The sequence below is a fragment of the Mastacembelus armatus genome, chromosome 14, assembly GCF_900324485.2.
Source record: "Mastacembelus armatus chromosome 14, fMasArm1.2, whole genome shotgun sequence".
Classification (NCBI taxonomy): domain Eukaryota; kingdom Metazoa; phylum Chordata; class Actinopteri; order Synbranchiformes; family Mastacembelidae; genus Mastacembelus; species Mastacembelus armatus.
In genome coordinates this window covers 13,717,912-13,738,212 of record NC_046646.1, presented here as the reverse complement: position 1 = coordinate 13,738,212, position 20,301 = coordinate 13,717,912, and the positions used below count along the sequence as shown (strand labels likewise).

At 40.7% G+C, this 20,301-nt stretch overlaps 1 protein-coding gene across 2 annotated transcripts in view; it reads left to right on the top strand.

Moving 5' to 3' along the window:
• The window catches only part of klf8 (Kruppel like factor 8), a 57,967-nt gene that overhangs the window by 26,797 nt on the left and 10,869 nt on the right, over positions 1–20,301 (top strand). Inside the window, exons 2-4 of one of the 2 annotated variants that reach the window (XM_026329073.1) lie at positions 1,496–1,849; positions 18,038–18,301; positions 18,400–18,631. In XM_026329073.1, the coding sequence (XP_026184858.1) occupies positions 1,496–1,849; positions 18,038–18,301; positions 18,400–18,631 (850 nt within the window). Of the gene's footprint in view, positions 1–1,495; positions 1,850–18,034; positions 18,302–18,399; positions 18,632–20,301 lie in introns of both variants that reach the window. The other variant, XM_026329072.1, reaches the window with a different exon arrangement.

The following is a 20,301-nucleotide window of genomic DNA, read 5'->3' as shown; positions in this document are numbered from 1 at the left end:
TTCTACTGAAATGTCGACTGTGACCACATTCACATCAGCAATAGTGGAACTCAGAGGGGAAGAAGAAAAAGACAGATCTGGAAGGGAAGTTATATTTTTTTACAACTTCCACTGATGTAAAACAGTGGTTTCAAACTGTGGGTCAGGGCTCGGACAGAAACTGCCTTCCAGACTGTCATTGCTTTGTTTCCCACAGACTCATCAAAGTACATTTTGGTGAAAAGTTACTTTTCCTTCCATTTTTATATCAGCACTGTGATCACTAACACGGTCAGTTTACATATTAAAGGTTTATTGATTGAAAAAACACAGCTGCCCAAGGCAGGCTGAAAGGTTAACTGGATTCTAAATCATGACTTTAGACAGTTACATGTAATATTTGAAAACCTTGGAGAAGAAGAATTAAGAACTGTGGGTTAGGTGTCAATACCAAAACCTTGGTATAATATTGTCCTGTGTTGACCAACACAACGCTATGCCTCAGTAAATAATTGGGTCAAATTGAGACGTGGATTTACTTTCCCAACTATCTAAAAGTTCTTATTGGCTTTTACTAGAACTACTGGTACGTCACCGAAAGCAATAAATGTGTGAGAGAGGAAGTGGACATGGAGAAAAAATCGTGACAGAAAAGAAGAGAAGGGGTGTGTGCATTATCACAAGTGTATGTGTGTGTCGAGTCCCTCTGCCTCGGCACTCCCCACACCCCTCTCTCTCTTTCTGTATGCGTGTGTGTGTGTGTCGCTTGGCTTCCAGAAAAGGGTGTGTCCGCCTGCCTGCCGCTGAAAGGGAGGGAGGGGTCAGTTCACGGCTACTCCTCCCTGCTCTCTCTGTGTCTGTGTTATTTCTCCTTCACTCTCATTCCCTCAGTGGCAGGCTCAGGATTAGGCCTCTGTCTCTCTGCCTCCTCTGTCCCTTGTCTGTCTTTAAATTTCTATCTTCATTCTCAACAGACTGTGTTTCTGTGTGTGTTTTACTCCACCTTCTGGCAGATTTTTGAGATTTTTTTTCTTTAGCTGGCTTTTAGAGCCGAGGTAATGCTTATAGTCATGTGTTTGCTTTTTTTATTCTCCAATTCTAACATGTCATTTCCTGTCTTCTTCTTCTTCTTCTACCCACCCTCCTCTCCTGTGCTCTTTATCTTTTCACCTCTTTTTACATATTCTCGTTCCTCATCTCTTGGTTCCTTCTTTTTCTTCCTCCACCCACTTCTCATTACATCTTCAACTCCTTTAACAAGTCCCCTCCCTTTCACTCTCCCCCCTGGCCTGGAACTTTTTGACTTTTTTTGTTTATACCTTGTTCTCACCCTCTCCTCCCCCTGCTTTTCTCTGATCCCCCTCCCCCTCAACTCCCATTTTCTCCTCATCTACCCTCTTCCTCACCTCCACTCCTCCCTTCCTAAAGCCCCCTTGCTCTACTTTCCCTACCTTCTTTTATTTCTCACTGAGTCCACCCCCCTGACCTCTCACCTTGTGTCTCTTCTCTTCCTCAGTGCCAGTCATCTCCTAAACAGAAGAAGAGTGCTGTTGGCGCCCGGAAGAAGCAGAGGACCCCGGCTAAGCAGAGCGCCTTGACCCAGCAGCAGCAATCACGGACATCATCATCACCTCCGCCGCCCACAGCCCGGGACGAGGAGGAGAAGGAGGAAGAGCCAGAGACCAGACCTCGACCGCCTCGGGAGGAGGAGGAGGAGGAATCGGGTGAGGAGGAGCGAGAGGAAGTGGCGCCGAAGTCTGTGAAGAAGAAGGGGGAAGGAAAAAGTGAAGAGGAGCAGGAGGAGGAAGAAGCCAAGACAGACATGCCCTCTGTACAGATCAAACCGGAGCCAGAGGAGATGGAGTGCACGGTGAGGAGGGGTGGATGCAACTTATTGGTTGGGTGATTGATTAGATGGGGGAGCTGTGGTTGAAGAGGCAGAAGGATTGATTGACAGCTGGGTGGATGAGAGTCAGGTGGGTGTAGGCAGGTGTGGCTCTGATTTGCAAAGCTTATCAGGCGTGTTTGATCACGTCAAGTTCACACTCAACACACAAAGGACTAAAATTCTCCAAAGAAAAATTAACAGGAAACATGGAGGCCATGTGTAAACAAGAGCCATTGCTTCCATATCACATTACAATTCAACCAGAAAAATCTACTTTAGAGAAGCAACACCATTCAGATCACTACATTTCACATAGGAGTTCTAGTTTATAACAAACTGGGTCTTATTGTCAGAAATTGAGATCTTGGAACATGGCAGCATTGCTTTAAGATACTGAATCAAATCTTATAAACCTGAGGAAGGATTTTAGTTGTTCCTGCAGCAATAGTTTTATCTTTTATTGGTACATGGAAGAAAAAAAATGTTCCTGTTACAGTTTCACTGGGCCAGGTTCATCTTTTTTGGTGCCCACTCTGGTGATTTTTTTTTTTTCTGGATTCTGAAGGGCCCTTTTCCCTGTGAAGGCAGTCTAACTCAGGTCTGAATTTGTTCATTTAACAACTAAACAAAAAGCAACACAGATGCATGATGGAATAATTGTCTGTAAATACTCAGTGCAGGAATTCAAGATTTTCTTTGCCTTTATGGAGACACAGATCTCTAAATCAGTTGTTGATTTACTATGCAGCATTATTAGACCGACCCCTTCATCATAAATTATTTTTTTATATTATCTACACTTATACAGTCACATCTGAAAATTATTTTGGCAGAAGTCCAGATGTAGATTATCAAACACACCCAAATATAATCAGTTCAATTTAAATGTAGTCATTTTAAACATTTTTTTCATATTGTCATTTTGCTGATAGACAACAGGGCAAAGACATTTTACACATAGAATTGAGCAGCGCATTGTAAAATGACAATTTCTAAATGTTACACATGTTGTAGTTTCATATTTTGTGGGTGTTTTGCTCCCATAAAAGAATGCTGGGTCATCACAGCAATAAAGTTCTTGGTTGGGACATTCTAGCTATAGCCCCTCACATGATTGGCGGTATATTAATAGATGGATGGCTATTTCCTGCAGGTAGTTTCTTATAGAAGCCAAAGCCTAAAAATATTTAGTTTAGAATAAAATGAATTCATAGATTTGAGAACCAGACAATGTTTGAGACTTTTCTTGATAGTTTATTCATTTGTTAGATAAAGATTTTCACATTAGGCCTTTGACATCATCTTCAGCAGTTCCAAAGTGGAATCTCTGAACATTACAACTGAATGAGACTTTAATGTTGGAAAGCCTTGAAGCAAAGATTTGTCTGGGGTTCCAGTGGTGCTGAATGAATTAGTTGAACTGTATGAAGTGTGGCAGATGTGAGAGAAAACATGTGACCTATACTTGGCTTCTCTGGATATATGCTGTTGACTTAGGGTCTGGGCAGCACGGTGGGTTGGTGGTTAGCACTGTTGCCTCACGGCATGAAGTTGTTGGTTTGAAACCCGCCAGGGTCTTTCTGTGTTGGAGTTTGCATGTTCTCCTCGTGTTCTTCCTCCAACAATCCAAACACATGCAGGTCAGGTTGATTGGTGACTCTAAATTGCCTGTAGGTGTGAATGTGACAATTAATGTCTCTATGTGTCAGGCCTGTGATTGACTGGTGATTTATTCAGGGTGTACCTTATCCCTTGCTCTAGTCGGCTGAGGGAAGTAGGAAGAGCAAGTAGTCCTGAGGGGTGGATGGATTAAAAGCTGTACGAACAGACACTTGAGTGGTCTCACATGGTGTGAGTGTGTTGACATTTGCAGTTCTGCATTTCAAGCAGCAAAGTTGACCTTTTGTTTGTTTTTATGCTGGCTTAATTTCAGGGAGCGTATCAGCAGAATGAGTTCCATGAAACAAATAGTGAGGAGGTCAGAGCAGGGCCAGATCGTTCTGACAGCAGAGTGCATGAATGTTGAGAAGAACAGCACCTCTTGAACAAGCCAGACTCTTGAACAGTCAATCCTGAATTCTCCAGCAGTTTCATCTCTCAGGATCAAACTATTTCTGTCTGGCTGTTTGATAATAAATTAGTGTAGAGCAGTAATATAATATTTACAGAGCCCATAGGAGTTTCTCTAAAGCAGGGGGAAACCCATATCTGGTAGTCAACTCTTGTTTTTTCCTCTATGGGTTTGAGTAGTAAAACTTATCCTGATTATTTCCCACTGACTTTTTTCTAGTCTTCTTTTGCATTAGGCATCAATATTTAGGTTGTCCTAAACTATAGGAGACAATCGAGTCACACAGAAATCTACACTTTTTAATTACTAATAAAGTAGTATTCTATGATGACTGTAGTTAAACTTGAATTTGATAATGAAATTCTGCAGTCCACTTCACTGACTCATGGTCAGACAAGAACATTTTTGGAATAGACAAAAAATAACATAACACTTTATAGCCAAAGGATTAAACTGTAAGTAAATCAATCTGCACTACCACATAAAACGTTACAGGTTTGATTCCAGGTAAGAGTGATGGACATATGTCTCTTTTATATTGTATATGTACTTTATCTCTTTGTTAGTTCCTGCTTTGATTGGGGTTAATTAGTTTGCCTTTGACAGATGTTGCATCCAGTCTAGGTTTTCCTAGACTACTTTTAGTGCATTACATTACATTCAGCTGTCAGACTTGTTTTCAAAGCAATTTGTAATAATACCTTCAAAAGTTTATAGCTATTAATCGCTGTAAATTAGGATGCAGTCTTGTGAGACACACCTACTATAACTATCAGTCAAAGGTTTAACACACTTATCATTCAATTTAGTGGCAATACTGAAAGTGGTTGTAGATGTATAAGGGTTTATAATCACTTCGAGCTCAAGCCTTGTGTATTTATTTATTTATTTATATTTTTTGGTGTCAATTTTTCCATACTTCACATCATGTTTTGAATGAAAAAAGGACTTTGTTTTGTAAACCAATCCTAATTCTAAATCTAAGTTAAACCAGGGATACTGACATTAGGGATGGACCTACAGCTTAATATTTGAGAAATATTTAGGGTGACAAATATTTTTCTTGTTTTTTGACTTATGAAATACTGTGAGATTTGACCTCTTAAGCCTCTAAAAATCATTCAAATGAGATACTTATAGATTCTTTTTGGTCACCCATAGACACGACTTTGTATAAAGGGGTCACATGCTGAAAAGGCTGGGAACTACTGACGTAAACAGATGGCTGAACTCGTTGCTATTAGAAGAGACAAACCTGCTTTTCACAGCTTATGTTTATAAATGATTGTTTTTTGGCTGGTTATAGTTTGCTATTGTGATCAGTGATTAAATGGTAGATGGAGTATGTCAATTAAATATAATCATAACTAATAAGTACATTGGGAGTGTTTCTCTCTGGCTGAGCTCACTGGTTGGCAGCGCAGGCATGTTGTTACACCTTTGACATTTCTCACTTTAGTGTTAAGTGGAAAGGTAGGTCTAAGTATAATCAGAGACAGGAGGGTATAGAATAAAGGGTGTAAGCAGTAATGATAAGGTGAGGCCTGTTGGAGTCACATGCACACTATGGTAACAATTAACACAGGCTACATATAGGAGGACGGGGGGAAGGGTCTTGTCAGCTGGATGGGTAGGTATGAAGACAGAAATCTGCAGGAAATCTCAAAACGCAGAGAGGGAAGAGCTGAAAAACAAACAGCTGGTGGTGAAGGGACACGTTGAAAGAGTCAAGATGAGGGAGAGGAGGGATAGCAGGAAAGGTAGCGAGGTGGAGGTGGAGAGGGTGTGGATGTTCAGATAGGAACAAGCTCCAACGCAGTGTTGTGATTGCCATCCATTTTGTTTTTGTGTGTGCTGCCTTCAATTGATTTTTTTTTTTTTTGTTTTGTGTAATGTTGCTGTTGTGTTTGGCTTTGTACAGCATCAGCAAGAAGAAACAGACTGAGGCTAACTGCTTTCTGTGCTTTCATTATGAAAGCTAATATTCTTAATAGCCCTTTTTTAGTAAATCTAGGCCACACTGATATAATTTATTATTTTTCCAAAAACTCAGTCGCAATAATTGACGGCATACACCAGCTATTTGGAAGACACATACCAAACTCCAACACTGCATATCTTAATTATTCAAAAGTGCCACACACACACTGTTATATTTAAAACTGAGTGTCTTTATATTTTGGATTCATAATACATAGAATTATTGAAACATATTTAGTCAAGTATTAAACTAGTTTCAGTAAATATTTTGACTTGAGGGTAAACATTAAGAATATTTTGATTCAACCATGGGCAGCATGGTGGCTGAGTGGTTAGCACTGTTGCCTCACAGCAAGAAGGTCGTGGGTTCGCATCCCGGCCTTTCTGTGTGGAGTTTGCATGTTCTCCCTGTGCTTGCGTGGGTTTACTCCGGGTACTCCGGTTTCCTCCCACAGTCCAAAAACATGCATGTCAGGTTGATTGGTGACTCTAAAATTGCCCGTAGGAGTGAGTGTGAGTGTGTGTCTGTCTTTGTGTGTCTATATGTGGCCCTGCGACAGACTGGTGACCTGTCTAGGGTGTACCCCTGCCTTCCACCCGAGAGAGAGCTGGGATAGGCTCCAGCGGATCCCCGTGACCCTGAACAGGAAAAGCGGGTATAGAAGATGGATGGATGGATGATTCAACCATTACATTTTCATTCATTTTCTCTTTAGTCACAATAATGACTGCGGTTCTGTCTACAATCATAACACGGAAAATGTTCTGTGGGGTCCCTGCCAAATCTCAATTGCGTGTTTGCTACCTACCTGTCAAACTGATTGACGTGCCTATACTGTAATTGTAAAGAACAAAGTTGCAGTGAAGCCTTGGCAATACCAGAAGGTGTTTATTGTCCTGTTTGCTTGATTGACGTGCCCCATGATGTGCAGAGCAAGATTTGTGACACACTTTGACCCAGAAAAATGTTCCAACCTAAAGGAGATTGAATGGTATGTAAAAATGTAGGATACACAGGACTCGCTCTGTTAGCAGAGTGGTGTACTATACTGTACAATTGGAGATAAAATTGGACACCAACTTTTGCAACTGTTTTTGCTCTTAGCTAATATTCACAAATCTTTAGCTTTTAGAAAAACCTTACATCTGCATACCTTCCAGGGTTTTTAAGTCAAAATTCAGCAAAACCATGTAGAATCTGTGTTTAAGTGTCACATGATTGAGTGAAGTTTGGTTTGTTTAGATATGAGGTCTGATAAACAGATAAATAGCAAATAAAAGACTGACTGACTTGATAAAATACAGATTTGGATACGCAGGGGACCAATATTCCTGAATGTTTCCTAGATATATTATCACCAGTGGTGCTTTGTCTTCATTTAGGTAAAATTTGGGCTAAAGATTGAGTTTAGGACTGAGCATGAATAAAAATGCACATTTAAAGTGAACTCACAGTGCACATTGATAAAACTGAGAAGAAAGTGTATAGTAAATGAATAGTGTCTGTCTCTTTTGTTGAGGCTCAGAAATTGAATTTACTTTACTGGAGATTAATTTGATCTGGTGGAAGTAGATCATGTTCAGTTAGATTTTGTTAGTGTCATATTCAAGAGCAGGTTGACAGCTTGTGGTCAACCTTGCATGTAAAATTGTGTCTTTTAGTTGATTCTGGTAGTACATCTCTTTTCTTTCATCCAGCACCAAGCCAGGTAATGATACAGGAGAGATTTAAATTCTGTTGTTTCACAGCTGGTTTGATGCAAAGCCGATTTGATCTTTCTGTAGTGGTCAGCAAAGTTAGATGATCCCAACGTTTAAAGAATGACCTTAACAACGAGGTGCTTTTCACTGTTCTTACAGATAATGGCAGGTTTGCTTTGCACACATTTCCAGTCTACCATCTACCATCCAGCTGATGTTTTAAAATTTCTGTTATTGAGAAAACAGTTGAAAACTTGCATCAAACATGCCCAGACATGTATCAAAAGTTTTGACAACAGATATATCTTATCTGCCCAGTCAGATATTTTCCATGATATAGATATACATTGCTTTGCTAAAAGTATGCTTTCACTGGTTGCCACGATTCAATTAAGAAGGTACTTGTTTTTTAGCATACTAATCATACAATGTAAGTTATGTCTCTGTTTTTTCCAGTTATAAAGAAACAAATCTAAATGAAAATCTAAATTCTAGGATTTTATAATACCTATTCTTTTATGTACATACATGACTTTGTATCAGCACCTATCCATCTAAACATACAAGTTTAATATGCAGAGTTCTCCAAGGCTTTGTACCTGTGCCACTTTCAATTAAAAAATATATTCTTATGTTTATATGCTATAGGTACCATTTTGTCTCAAGTTTGTGCTATATGTACTCTTATATTATCTTGATGAGTTTAAAGAATTTGAGTAGGCGACTTCAGACACAGATGCATTGTAGGAAGAACAGGTATCATGTGTTATATGTTGCTTTAATGGTTTATTGGTCATGTTTCTATTGAGATTTCCATTAAGTTATTATATTTATTTATTTTGAATAAAAAAATTGAATGCCAGATGACATTATAATGTCAAACTGAAGCATTTGGTAGCAGGTTGTAGAGGATTTGGTGGGAGACTATCCTCTAATTTTACCCCTGAAAAGTTTGCCTGTTTATAAAAAATAGAGCCCTGATTAACTGACTTAAAACATCTTATATTTCAGAGAAAAAGCAGCATTTAGTCAGTATTTTCACATGTGGGTGTGAGGGTAGAGGGGGAGGGGCTTGTCTATGTGCGTTTGTTGTTCATTGTGGCGTCTTGTTATTTGGGTTAGTGAAGGGTGGGGGCTGGGTGGAGTACTATTGCATAAGGGATCATTAAAGGGTGTGTGTGTGCGTGCGTGTGTCTACTGACCACATCCCTGTGGCTGCCTCAAACAGAGGGGAGTGGAGTTTCCTGTCCAAAGATAAAGTCTCTAGGAAACAGATCCTCCTGGTATCGACTCCACTGGGAACCCACAAACCCTTCAATGGCTTACATCTTCATTAATGTTACATCATCTTAAGTCAGGTTCATTATTGTCACATTTAATATGACTTGTTTGTATTATCGCTGCCAGCTAACAATAACACTGGAAAGGTGATTGTTTTGGTGCTCCGGCTTTACATTTTTTGTTTAGACAGGATGTCATTTTCCCAATTAGCACAGCCTGGATTCTTTTAGCAATGAATTTTATAGTAATTCATTGAAAACTGCGCACACTGGCCCCTAGGGACCAAACCCATCAAGACTCAAAGCCCAAATATAGAATACATTTGCTCTGAATCCAGAAATGCTGCAAATACACAAACACAACAATACAGTAGAGGTAAAAGAACCCAGATACGACAGGAGTTTTCATCCTAAGCTTTCTAAACCAAGTGAAAGTAACAATATAACTCAAAATAATTCATCAGAAAGAGAAGCTGGGCCGTCGATGCTTTTAGTTCAGATCTATGCGCAAACCTTTGCAATTACATGCAGATTATCCATGGATGAAGTGCATGTCTCTCATATTTTGAAACATTATGGTCTAAGTCTATAATGACTTGAAGCTATTCTTTGTTGATGATTTGCTCCTGTCTGTGTGACTAAGAATCACATTATGCTAGAATCGGTTTGCATGATGAGTTGTCTGACAGCATTGAAAGGCTCAGTGGTCACACAGGACAATATTCTTTAGTCAAGGTAACACGATGTTGCTTTATCCGCTGGAGGAAATATCTCAAACACAAACATCAGGGTTTGTGCTGGTTCTTTTGTTTCATTGTGAGACTGCTGTCATGAATAAATTCCTAAAGGAAGACACTTTTGAATGAACTCAGGAGGCCTGTATCCAAAAATTGTTTGTGTTATTGATTAATCAGCCGATTGTTGTCCGGATTAAGAAACTGATTTTTATTTGGTTTATAAAATGTCTGAAAATAGTGCAAAATGCCCATCACAGTTCCAAAAAGCTTAAGGTAATGTCTTCAAATAATATATCTTGTTTTTGTTGTTGTGAGTAATCTCTCTAAAACCTAAAGAGGTTCAGGTTTGTTAGCTGAAAGAGCCAGACTATAAGAATTATTCAAAGTAATATGCAGATTTTTGCTTGCATTTTGTGCTGGTATCTGGTGCATGCAATGACACCTCCCATAAGGAAAAAGAACTAGCTGTAGACAGGGTGCACAGGGCTACAGAGGAGCTGGCATAGCATGACATCATGTCGAACACTTGTCAAACAGGTGACAGGCTGCTGGTCCACAATCACACATCAACGTTAAGGACAGATAAAAAAGCTCTGGATTCAGGAGAGGATTGGCTGTTGTCGAAAAGAGGTATGCAGACTGATTTAGGTGGGGACCAAAGAAAAGAAAGGAGAGGATTAAACATGCTCGCTGGTTCATACAAGTTAACTATTGTTTGTCAGTGTCAGAACAAGGTCAAAGGTCATTCTGTGGTCTCGTTAGGACTTTCCAGCAAAAGTTAGAAGACTGTCGCCCAAAACACACACACTTACACACTTTATCTCATCTTATCTTATGTTTTTCCTGCAGTTGTTCTACTACTTTCTCTCTTTCTCCTTCAAGCGCTTTCTCCCTTTCTAATGTCTCTCTTTCTTTTCTTTCTCCAGTCCCTCTCTTTCTCTCTCTCTTGCCCTACTAGGATATGTCAAGGGAGGCTCTGCTTCCGCTCGCCCCATCACCATGGCAACCGCGGCTCTGGCGGGAGTAGCCTGACACCCTCCCTCCCCTTCCCCACTCCTCCTCTTCCTCCTCCACCTTTCCAAACCAGCCTCTCTCTCTTGTCTCCATGTTGTTCTCTGCCTCCCTCACTCTCTCCCTGCCCCCTCCTCACTCTCTCTCTCTAACTTGCCACTTCAGCCAAAGGCGAGCACACACACACACACACACACACACACACACACACACACACAGTCCTGCACACATACTGAATACCTGCCAGCACAGCAGTGAATAGCTCTGTAATCTCTCTCTAGCTCACACACACACAGCTTTCTGTGCATGTGTGTGTGTGTCACTGATGCATGCACATAAACAAGTCAGTTGTCCTCCAGCAAACAAGAGCAATCATGCACAAAGACAGGCCACACATGCACACATGTACACAGACTCTATCGCTCCCTGTGTATTTGGGTGTATGTGTGTGTCCACATGTATGTGTGTGTGTGTGTGTGTGTGTGAGAGCATGAGACATGAGAGGTTAGAGGCCTATTTACTGTGCTTTTGCCAGGAGGGCTTTGCAAGCATGAGTGCTAGTCAGTATGTATTTGAGTGTCTGTGTTAGAGCATTCAGTCCATTCAAAGAGGTTCACATTCACGGTTTTGGGATGCAGAGAGTGAGAGAGGTGGCAAATGCATTGCAGATATTGGACAGATGCAGTTTTCTCTGCTGGTGCAGGATGATGATGTCATTGTTGGCATTGGAGCCTCCAGGAAGTAAAAAGACCCACTCTGACTGATACAGGAAACGGATACAGCTGTTTTGGGTGTATATTTATTGAGATCTAGTTAATTAAGCAGATTGACTGATGTTCAGAGATTGCTGTAGTGTTTGGCTGCCAGTATTCTTCACGTCCATAGTTAAATATTGTTGTGTTTTAGTCGTGAGAGTTTTCTGCATCAAGCAGCTGGTCACACTGTCATTTTTGGAAACTTAGAAAATATGTCAGGCAAATCATCCTCTAATTTTGTTGTGGGAAAGGTATGTGTGGAAAAGGTTTTCTGAGGCTGCTAGATATCAGATAAACACTTTTGATGAAGGCTGCTTTTAGTATGTCCAGTTAGGTAAGATGTGTGGATCATGAGGCACTGTCTTATTATTCTGCTGCTTTTTCAAGTGTTAATGTTCAAGTGAGAGCGTATTTAGTACAGAGACAGGTAGGAAAACAACAAAGACCACAGACATTTTTTACCTTGGAACATATAATTTTTTAGTAAAGGACCTTTAAAGTAGCTTTAAAGGTCCATTGTTCTATCTGAAATGGACATATTCATTTTGAGATAATTACTGGAAAGTGACCAAGTACTAGAGCACGTCTGCTGTGGTGCGCAGTTTTTACTCTCATCATTACTTTCCATCCCATCACTTAACATCAGCAGAGAAAATCTTCATGTTAACAGGTCATTCTGCCTGTTCAGCTCTAAAAGTAGGATGTTATTCAATCAAGTGTAAAAAAGTTCCAGTATGGTGGGATAAATGTACCTGGATCCAACACAAACAGACTGTTTCCCCGAGTTAAGCCGACGAGGCCTAGGTGTTGACGCTGTCATTGTAATGAGCATTACTGGTGTTTAAAGTCTCACTGCCAGGATGACTGAGCCAAGGTGTTTGTGGCTTTCCATTGATTCATGTGAACAATGATTCTGAAATAATGGATGAGTCCGCAGACTTATCAACACTGTTTTTTGTTCCTTCTGACGGGTTTATGTTTCTCCACCTTCAGCAGCCTTTTGTGGTCACTGAATATTGTCAGTGATGGTGTTTGATTCACAGGGCACTGAGAACCTGCCTGTGGTGTATGACATTTATATTCAAGGGAGGGAGTAAGGTGAAACTGATTGTAACACTCCAGTGACATAAAAGGATGGCATGCTTGGATTACTGGTCTGACCTTAAAGAGGTGTTCTACAGGAATTTCTACATATATTGTTGATGTAGGAGTGATTCTAAGCATCAATCAGGGACTGGAGCGACAAGCCACAAGCTGTTAATCTGCTCCGACCGGTGAACTATTGTCAACCCTCTGCCCACTTACGCTTTCCACAGCTGGATGCAGCATGTTCAGGCACATTCTTATAGGGTTGAAACTAACTGATGGAAACTGATAAAGGAACCATACAGCAGGTTAAGAAATAATTTTATTACGTCTTTATTGTCTTCCTTCTGTCAACTCTGGTGACACTATTTAAAATCTTGAGTATAGAAACAGAGAGCAGAGACACAGCTAGATGGACTTTTGTGGACAGGGAATTGCAACACAATGTTTTAAAAAGAAGTCCAGTATAACCTAGTTATGTAAAGTACTTCTTTGGAAGTAAAACCAAATGTGAACAATAACAGCATCCAAATTGGTTTGTTTCAGAGGTCCTTCTTCTACATTCCCATCTGTCCAGCTGTTTAGCCTTTTAGAAAAATGTATTCATAATTGACATGAAGGGTGGCCAAAACTATCAACCCAGCTGTAGGTTGTTGAGGAACTGTTTCTTTTCTTCTCTAGCAAAACTGTTACTCTGCAGGGCATAAAACAAGAAAACGTACATAAAGAGGAATTAAGGAATTTTTGACTTACACTATTGTGTGTGTCACTATTTAGAAATACATGTTCCAATGAGGAACGACAGCTATTAGAAGAATACTTATATTTGACTATTTGGGGTTATTCTATAATTTCTTTACAAAAACTGATTAAAGCTTTATGAATATTTTGCTTGTTTTGTGGGTTGAAATAAGATCCACCATAAACGTTCGAGACGTTTGGGACGAACAAGTTACTAAGCACCCAGGAAATCAACACTGGCAACTCCTATTAGGTAACATTAGGAGAGTCAACATAAAGGCTGGCTAACAGACGCAGTGAGCTGTGCTAGGATCAGCCTGCTAACAGGTGGGTGAAGCACAGGGAGTCAGCGAGAGGAATAGAGAGGAATAGCCTTACTCTTTAACGTTGGGTGGGGGCAGTTGGTGCTTCTTTCTTTGGGTGGGTCAGGTTGTGTGGGGTGGAGCTGCATATGTGTGTGTGTGTGTGTGTGGGTGTGCTGGGTGGGGCAGTGTGTGCTGGAGTTAATATCTCCCCCAGCTGTTGTTTTTGCTCTCTGTCTTTATTATATCGTCCATATCTGCCTTCACACTCCACCTACTCAGGCGTACACAGGCATAAGGAGGATATACTTAAATGCAGCATAAATTCAGCACAGTGTATGAGACTGACACATAGACATTACAGGCAAATCAATACCAAAGGTGCCCTTCCCTTCAACTCTTTTTCACCCTCTCTATCCCTTATCTGTTCTCATTATACCCAAACATGTCCTTTTCTTCCTCCATCTTCCCTTGAAGACACGCTTATTAGGATTCAGTGGAATCCATCCCAATTAAATCCTACATTTTTTATTTTATTTTTAACCACACAAGACTGTGACAGTGCGTTATTTGAGTAACAGAATTATAGTAAGAAAAACTGCTGAGTTCCTTAGTGAAAAGTATGGCACAGAAACCAAAACCAGAACTTGGTTACTGCGGTTTGTGCGGCTAAAGTAATAAGTAATCCATTTTATCAGCAGTTTGTTGGAAAAGTTCATATGATGAAAGGAGCCACCCAAGACTTGCTTTGTGAAATAGATCTACCTGTCTAATTTTTGACATCCTTGTTTAATATTTAGGGACACTGGTGAGCTTATAACAACATTGTGTAAAAATTGGTCGATTTTTTTTTTTTTCATGTACTTGGGTTGGAGAACAGATGGTGTACATTGAACATCTGCCACCTTACAAAAAAGTGAGATTATTACTAGCAGTCTGCTTTAAGGAAGTCTCTTAGGGTGTGGGTCATAACAGAGTAAACAGAAACACTGTCATTAAAATGTCATTACTTAATGGGAATTTGGTATAGGAGCTGTTGCTGTTGGCCCCACTTGCCCTCTACAGTGTCATCAATAAGTTATGTGGCTGCTGATTATCTGGTTTTCATTCAGCCTGTCGGCATTGACATATTTAGTGTTTCCTTATAACCCTTTGTTAAACTGGCACATGTCATATAATTTACCCAGAGACACTCATTGGGTTCGGTTTGTGGCAGTGGTGCTTTGGATGGGACCAAACTGAGAGGAAACAGGAAGGAGAAATAATAATGATGAAATTACAAAAGCCTTATTCTCCGCTCACATACAGTATTATCCTGCTGTAGTCGTACATACTGGACCATACGAGGACAATGTATTGTTATCGTAATTCACTCATTACTTCATCCTTATGAGACCTAGTGTGAATACAACACAATTAAAGTCCTCTGGAGATATTACATCTTTCCTTCTGCCTGGCTTTCACGCCACTGCAGTCACAGCTGCTACCCACTTCCATTCACGTTAGAGATCACATGAATTAATTGCAAAGCGAGGACTGGGTGACCCATTTTATGGAGGAGCAGTTGAACTGAGAAGTACAAGGGGGAGAATGGAGTAATCTGGCGAGCTGCAACTCAGCCAGGGTTTTTAAATTTTGTTGCATACAGACAATGTTGACTTTAATGTTTAAGGTGAACTGTCTACTGGCCCTGGTCATTGTTGTGACTGTTTCAAATAAATAAATGTAAACACGTTTTATTTGAGAGCAAGTGGAAGTTTGACATGCAAAGTTCAGTTTCTTGCCTTTATGTGAACAGAGAGACAACACAGAGACAGTGGGTCTGTGTGTTGATATGTAAATCAAGGCTGGTGAGGAAACATTGCCAAGCTATTGAGCTGAGTGCTGTATTGTGTTAAAGTACCTGAAGAAGTTTCTTAATTAAAAGAAATATTTCTGAGGTTATATTGCTTTCAATCTTAACTTTACACAGTTTTTCCTTATCTATCTTTCTTGTCTTTTTAACACCTATTTTCTTTTCAGCTTAAAACACCTGTGCTTGACATCGAATCATCTCCAAAGCTTTTCTTCTGTCTGGTCTTGTATGCTTTTTTGTGTGCTCTCAGACTTTTAACTTGCAGAGTAATTGATATTCAAATCTTTCTGTTTCTAAATTCTTTTAGTACATTGTCTTGTGACCAGCGTTAATTACAAAATGTGCTTTGGTCCATCATAACTTTATTTTCATATAATCGCTTCACTTGTGAAAGCGATTAGGGGGGGAAAAGCCTCCTTCTAATACTGAGCTGGATGTCTCCTTCTTTCGCCCCAAAATTAGCATCTGTGGTTCAGCATGAAAAGTGGGAAGACAAGTTTTTTTTCTCCTCCTGCTACACATCCTCACTTTTAAACTAATCACTCTGTCCTCATATCTGAAGGTTTCTCTGTCTATCTTCTCTCATTTTTTCTTCCTCAGGCTGGCTCTGAGATCAGAGGAGCTTGCAGGAGTCCTGTGAGGTTTTTCCATTTCTTTTCTCTTTTCTATTGGACTTTCAGTCTTTTCTTTTGGGGATTTTTTAAAGGGTTGTGGGTTTAATCTGAGCAACTGTGAAAAGAGGAGAGGAGGGGAGAGGGGAGGGGAAAAGACAGACATGAATAGAGGAGAACAGAGAAATCCGAGAGTGAGTGGGTGGAAATGGAGCCAACGAGGGATGAGAGGGTGAGGTGGGAAGAAACAAGGGTGTGGCTGATGTAAAGAGCGAAAGGTGCTGGATGGAGAGGCGGAGGTGTGGGAGAGAAAGGTGAAAAGGGGTGTCGCCATGATAGAGAGAGTGAGAGAAAGAAAAGAAGGCCAGAGGAGGTCGGGATGAAGTGATGGAAAGATGAACAGACTGGGAGGGAAAGGGAAGGGTGTTGATGGTGGGTGGGGAATGAGTGGAAAACATGGAGTCAGCTGATAGCTCCCAGTTTCCATGGCAACTGTAGGCCTTTCCCACCCACTCTTTCCCTCTCGTCTCTTTCTCTCTCGTCAGCCTCACCCACTCCCTCACTTCTTTCACAGATTTTTTTTTGGGTTTTTTATTTGATGATATCTTTCCATACTTCCATCACAACCCCTTCCTCTTCTTTGCAGATCTCTCTTTTTTGTCCTTGCATTTTTCTTCCTCATCTCTACTCCCTGGTGTTTTCTTTTTCTTTTTTTCCCTATTTGCTTATCATAGAGCTATTATGGAGCTTGTTTAATTCTTTCTTACTTCATCCAAGTTTGGCACAGGTTTTGCAGACTGCGTTAATTTCCAAGTTTAACACAGAAAAAAGGGGACGTAAGACCACCAATATGCTCCTGGCTGTGGGCTGCAGGAGGTAGTTTACCGATCTTTATATTTGCGTCTTCATCTGCCGTCACACAGCCCAGGCTTCCGCTGAACTGTGTGACCGACTAAAGGCTGTAGTGTAGTCTCCACCCTCTGGTCCTCACCCAGAGCCAGCTATGCTCTCACTCCATTCCTCCTGTTCCTCGATCGCTTTTCTTTTTCTTTTTTTTTTTTTTTACTCTCTCAGTCAGTACCAGTCTGTCTCTATACCCATCCAGCCCTCCTTTCTGTGTCTCTCACTCTTTTTCTGCTCCACCTCCCCTCCAGTGTCCCACACTGCAGCCATTGTTCCCTGTGCTTCCGAGCTACATGACAGCTGAGCCCTGAGTGGTTGTAGAGGCGAATGGGGAGCTCCATTCCTCTGAGGAGGGCGTAGTATGAAAATGCCTGATGCAAGTTATAGAAAAGCATCACTCCAGGTTGAAGCAGTTCTTCAAAGAAAACTTCATGTCAACATAGTATTAGACATTTGAAAGATGAGCAGAATGTGTAGAGTTTAGCTGGTTTCATAAGTAATATTCTCCATTGTAAATTCCCAATTCATAGTTTTCCTGTAATGTTACCCTCAATATTCCTTAACGGAGAAACATAAGAGTCTCACGGAGAATTTAAATGTTATAGGTTGATGTTAAAGCCTTTAGTTCTTGTTATTTCAGCTTAATTTGTGAAACATTATTTTGGTTTGTCTGATGATTCTAAGAAGTTAGTTAGCTGTAGTTTCTGATTTCATCTTCACATCAACCCAGCTGAAAAAGAACTGATTTATCCTGATGAATGTTTTTTCTAGCATGGCTTGTAGCAGACAAAACAATAGTTTAAATGACTGTTGTATTTCCTCTGCCTGTGTTTCATAAACATAAGAAATCTAATGAAACCATTTATTCCTTGACTCTTGCTGACTTTTTACACAGCAAATGAGCAAGATTTTTGTTTGTCAGTAAAATTATCCTTTCAGAATAAAAACTCAAATTAAGTTGAGGATGATGTGTCATTTGCAAGAGTCAAAAACCTGCCTCAATTAATAGAACAACAATGACGTAAATGCCATATAGATGGTTTTTTAATACTATTTATCAATATATATCTTGGGGCTAAAGTTGCAGTCTTTATATGTCCATTAACTTTAACTTTACCCCCATGTCCTCTCTAGCAGGCGGGTGCCAACTGTCCACAGCCCACAGACCTGAAGGTGAAGACAGAGTCACCACTTTGCAAGACTGAGCCCTCGTCACCACAGCCATGCCCCGCTGAGGACCAGACTGAACCCGTTGATCTGTCTCTTAACAAACCCCGCTCCTCTTCGCTCCCTGCCTCCACAATGAGCACCACAGTCAACCCTGCACCCAGCAGTGCAGTGACCCAACCCAGCATGCCGGCTACACCAGTCCCCTCTGCGGTGCAATCGATAGGCTCCATGGTAACTATAAACTCTTACCTCCTCCATTGTTAAAATGAAGCTGTAGAACATTGTGCACAGCAGAATTAGAGTGACCTGTTAAACTTCTTTTCACCCAGGTGCTCTCTCCAGGCTCCATCTTAGCCACGCAGGGTGCTGGAGGACAACAGATCCTCCATGTCATACATACAATCCCTTCGGTCAGCATGCCCAGCAAGGTGGGCCAGCTGCAGACCATACCTGTGGTGGTGCAGTCACTGCCTGTTGTCTACACCATGCCTACTGACGGCGTGGCCACAGCAGCCATTACAGTTCCGCTCATAGGCAGCGACGGGCGTTCAGAAGGATCTGGTGAGTGGTTAAATGAAAACCTCCAGGAAGATACTATATTATTACTCTTCTACTACTTCAGTTCATCAAGTCATGTCCTTTAAAATAATGAAACTATTCACATCCACTGTAGTATGAGATTAATTTTAATATACTAACATGCCAACAACAGCTGGCAGACCTCACTAGCTAACATGCTCAATGAGAGCATGTCAGGATAATGTCACTGACTTGCCATTTGGTTTCCAATTCATTATTCAGTCTGACATCATGTTTGTGTTAGACATTTTCTGTGTGTGTGTGTGTGTGTGTGTGTGTGTTTTTAAAGATCTAAACATCACACTCTAAAACTTAAGAGGCAAACATTACTGTTCCTACAACTACTGCAGAGTTCAAACCATGCTGACAGTGTGCCACATGTCATAACAGCCTCCTCCGTTAGTTTCTATATAAATCTACACACCAGCAAACAGTGAGTCATATACTGTGGCAGATTAGGCCACTGTCCTATTTTCAAACTTGTTCTCTCTTGTCTACTGTGCCTTGACTTCTTCTCTTGTCAAGAGAGGACACACACTTCCAGCTTTTAAAGATAATATTAAAACAATACAGCTTCTGGCAAATCATAGCATGGGAGATAGGCTCTTCAAATAAATAAACTAATAGCAGGACGTGACTGTAACTATATATATCATATATCATGATAAAGATGTTTTGTTGAAATGCTGCAGCTTGGTGCCTCTCATATGCATCAAATGGGTATCAACAGGCAAATATGACCAGTGATAATCATACAGCCTCAACTAGCACTTTTCTTCCTGTAATGCCATGTACATTGCAGCAGGATGAGCGCTTGGTTAAAATTTTGCAAAATAACATCAGTTAGACAAAGGAAGGCAGTCTGAGATGGCATCAGCTTACTAGAACTCTTCTCTCCTTAGTGAATTTTTTTGTCTGTGACTGTCACACCTCCCATTGTTCATCCATGGTTCTGTCACTCTTGCTCATACTGTCATTTATGGGTAGTTCACAGCCTCAGCGGAGTACAGTGTGTCTCTCGAGGGAGGTGGTGTGTGTTTGTGGTTAGGAGTAGACGAACGGACTTGCTGTCTGTCTGCCTGCCTGCTTCTGTCATTCTGGATGCTCTCCATATGTGCCAGATGATTTATGGTCCCATTAAATTGTGGAAACTCAGGGAGAGAAATGTTTCATATGTTGTAGTAAAATGTTTCTGCTTGTAATTCAGCATTTCAACAGCTCACTTATCAAAAATCAAGATATTATCTAGGAACTTGGTTGATTTTTAAAAAAAATTTAATTGTACCTAAGCCTGTACTTGGCCATGTTCTGCTCCTCAAATATTCTGCAATGGTGATCAATAGTTAAGAACCAATGAGACAGAAGTGGAGTTTTTTTATATCAAACCACCCCCTGAAATCAGAGTTTGTGCTGCTGTCATCGTGTCAGCTGGAAGTCAGGAGCACCTTAAACACGTTAAGCGATCCGGTCAATTGATTAAACAACAGTGAATGGAGAGGTTACAGGGAGTGTAATCCATCCCTGAGTAAACACAAGGGGAAGCTTGACGTTTGCTCAGGCAAGCTGGCAAAACACAACTCCACCCCTTTCACAAACTGCAGTAAAGTCCCTCAGTAAATTTAGTTCACCTTGGTTTTCAGTCCAAATGTGCA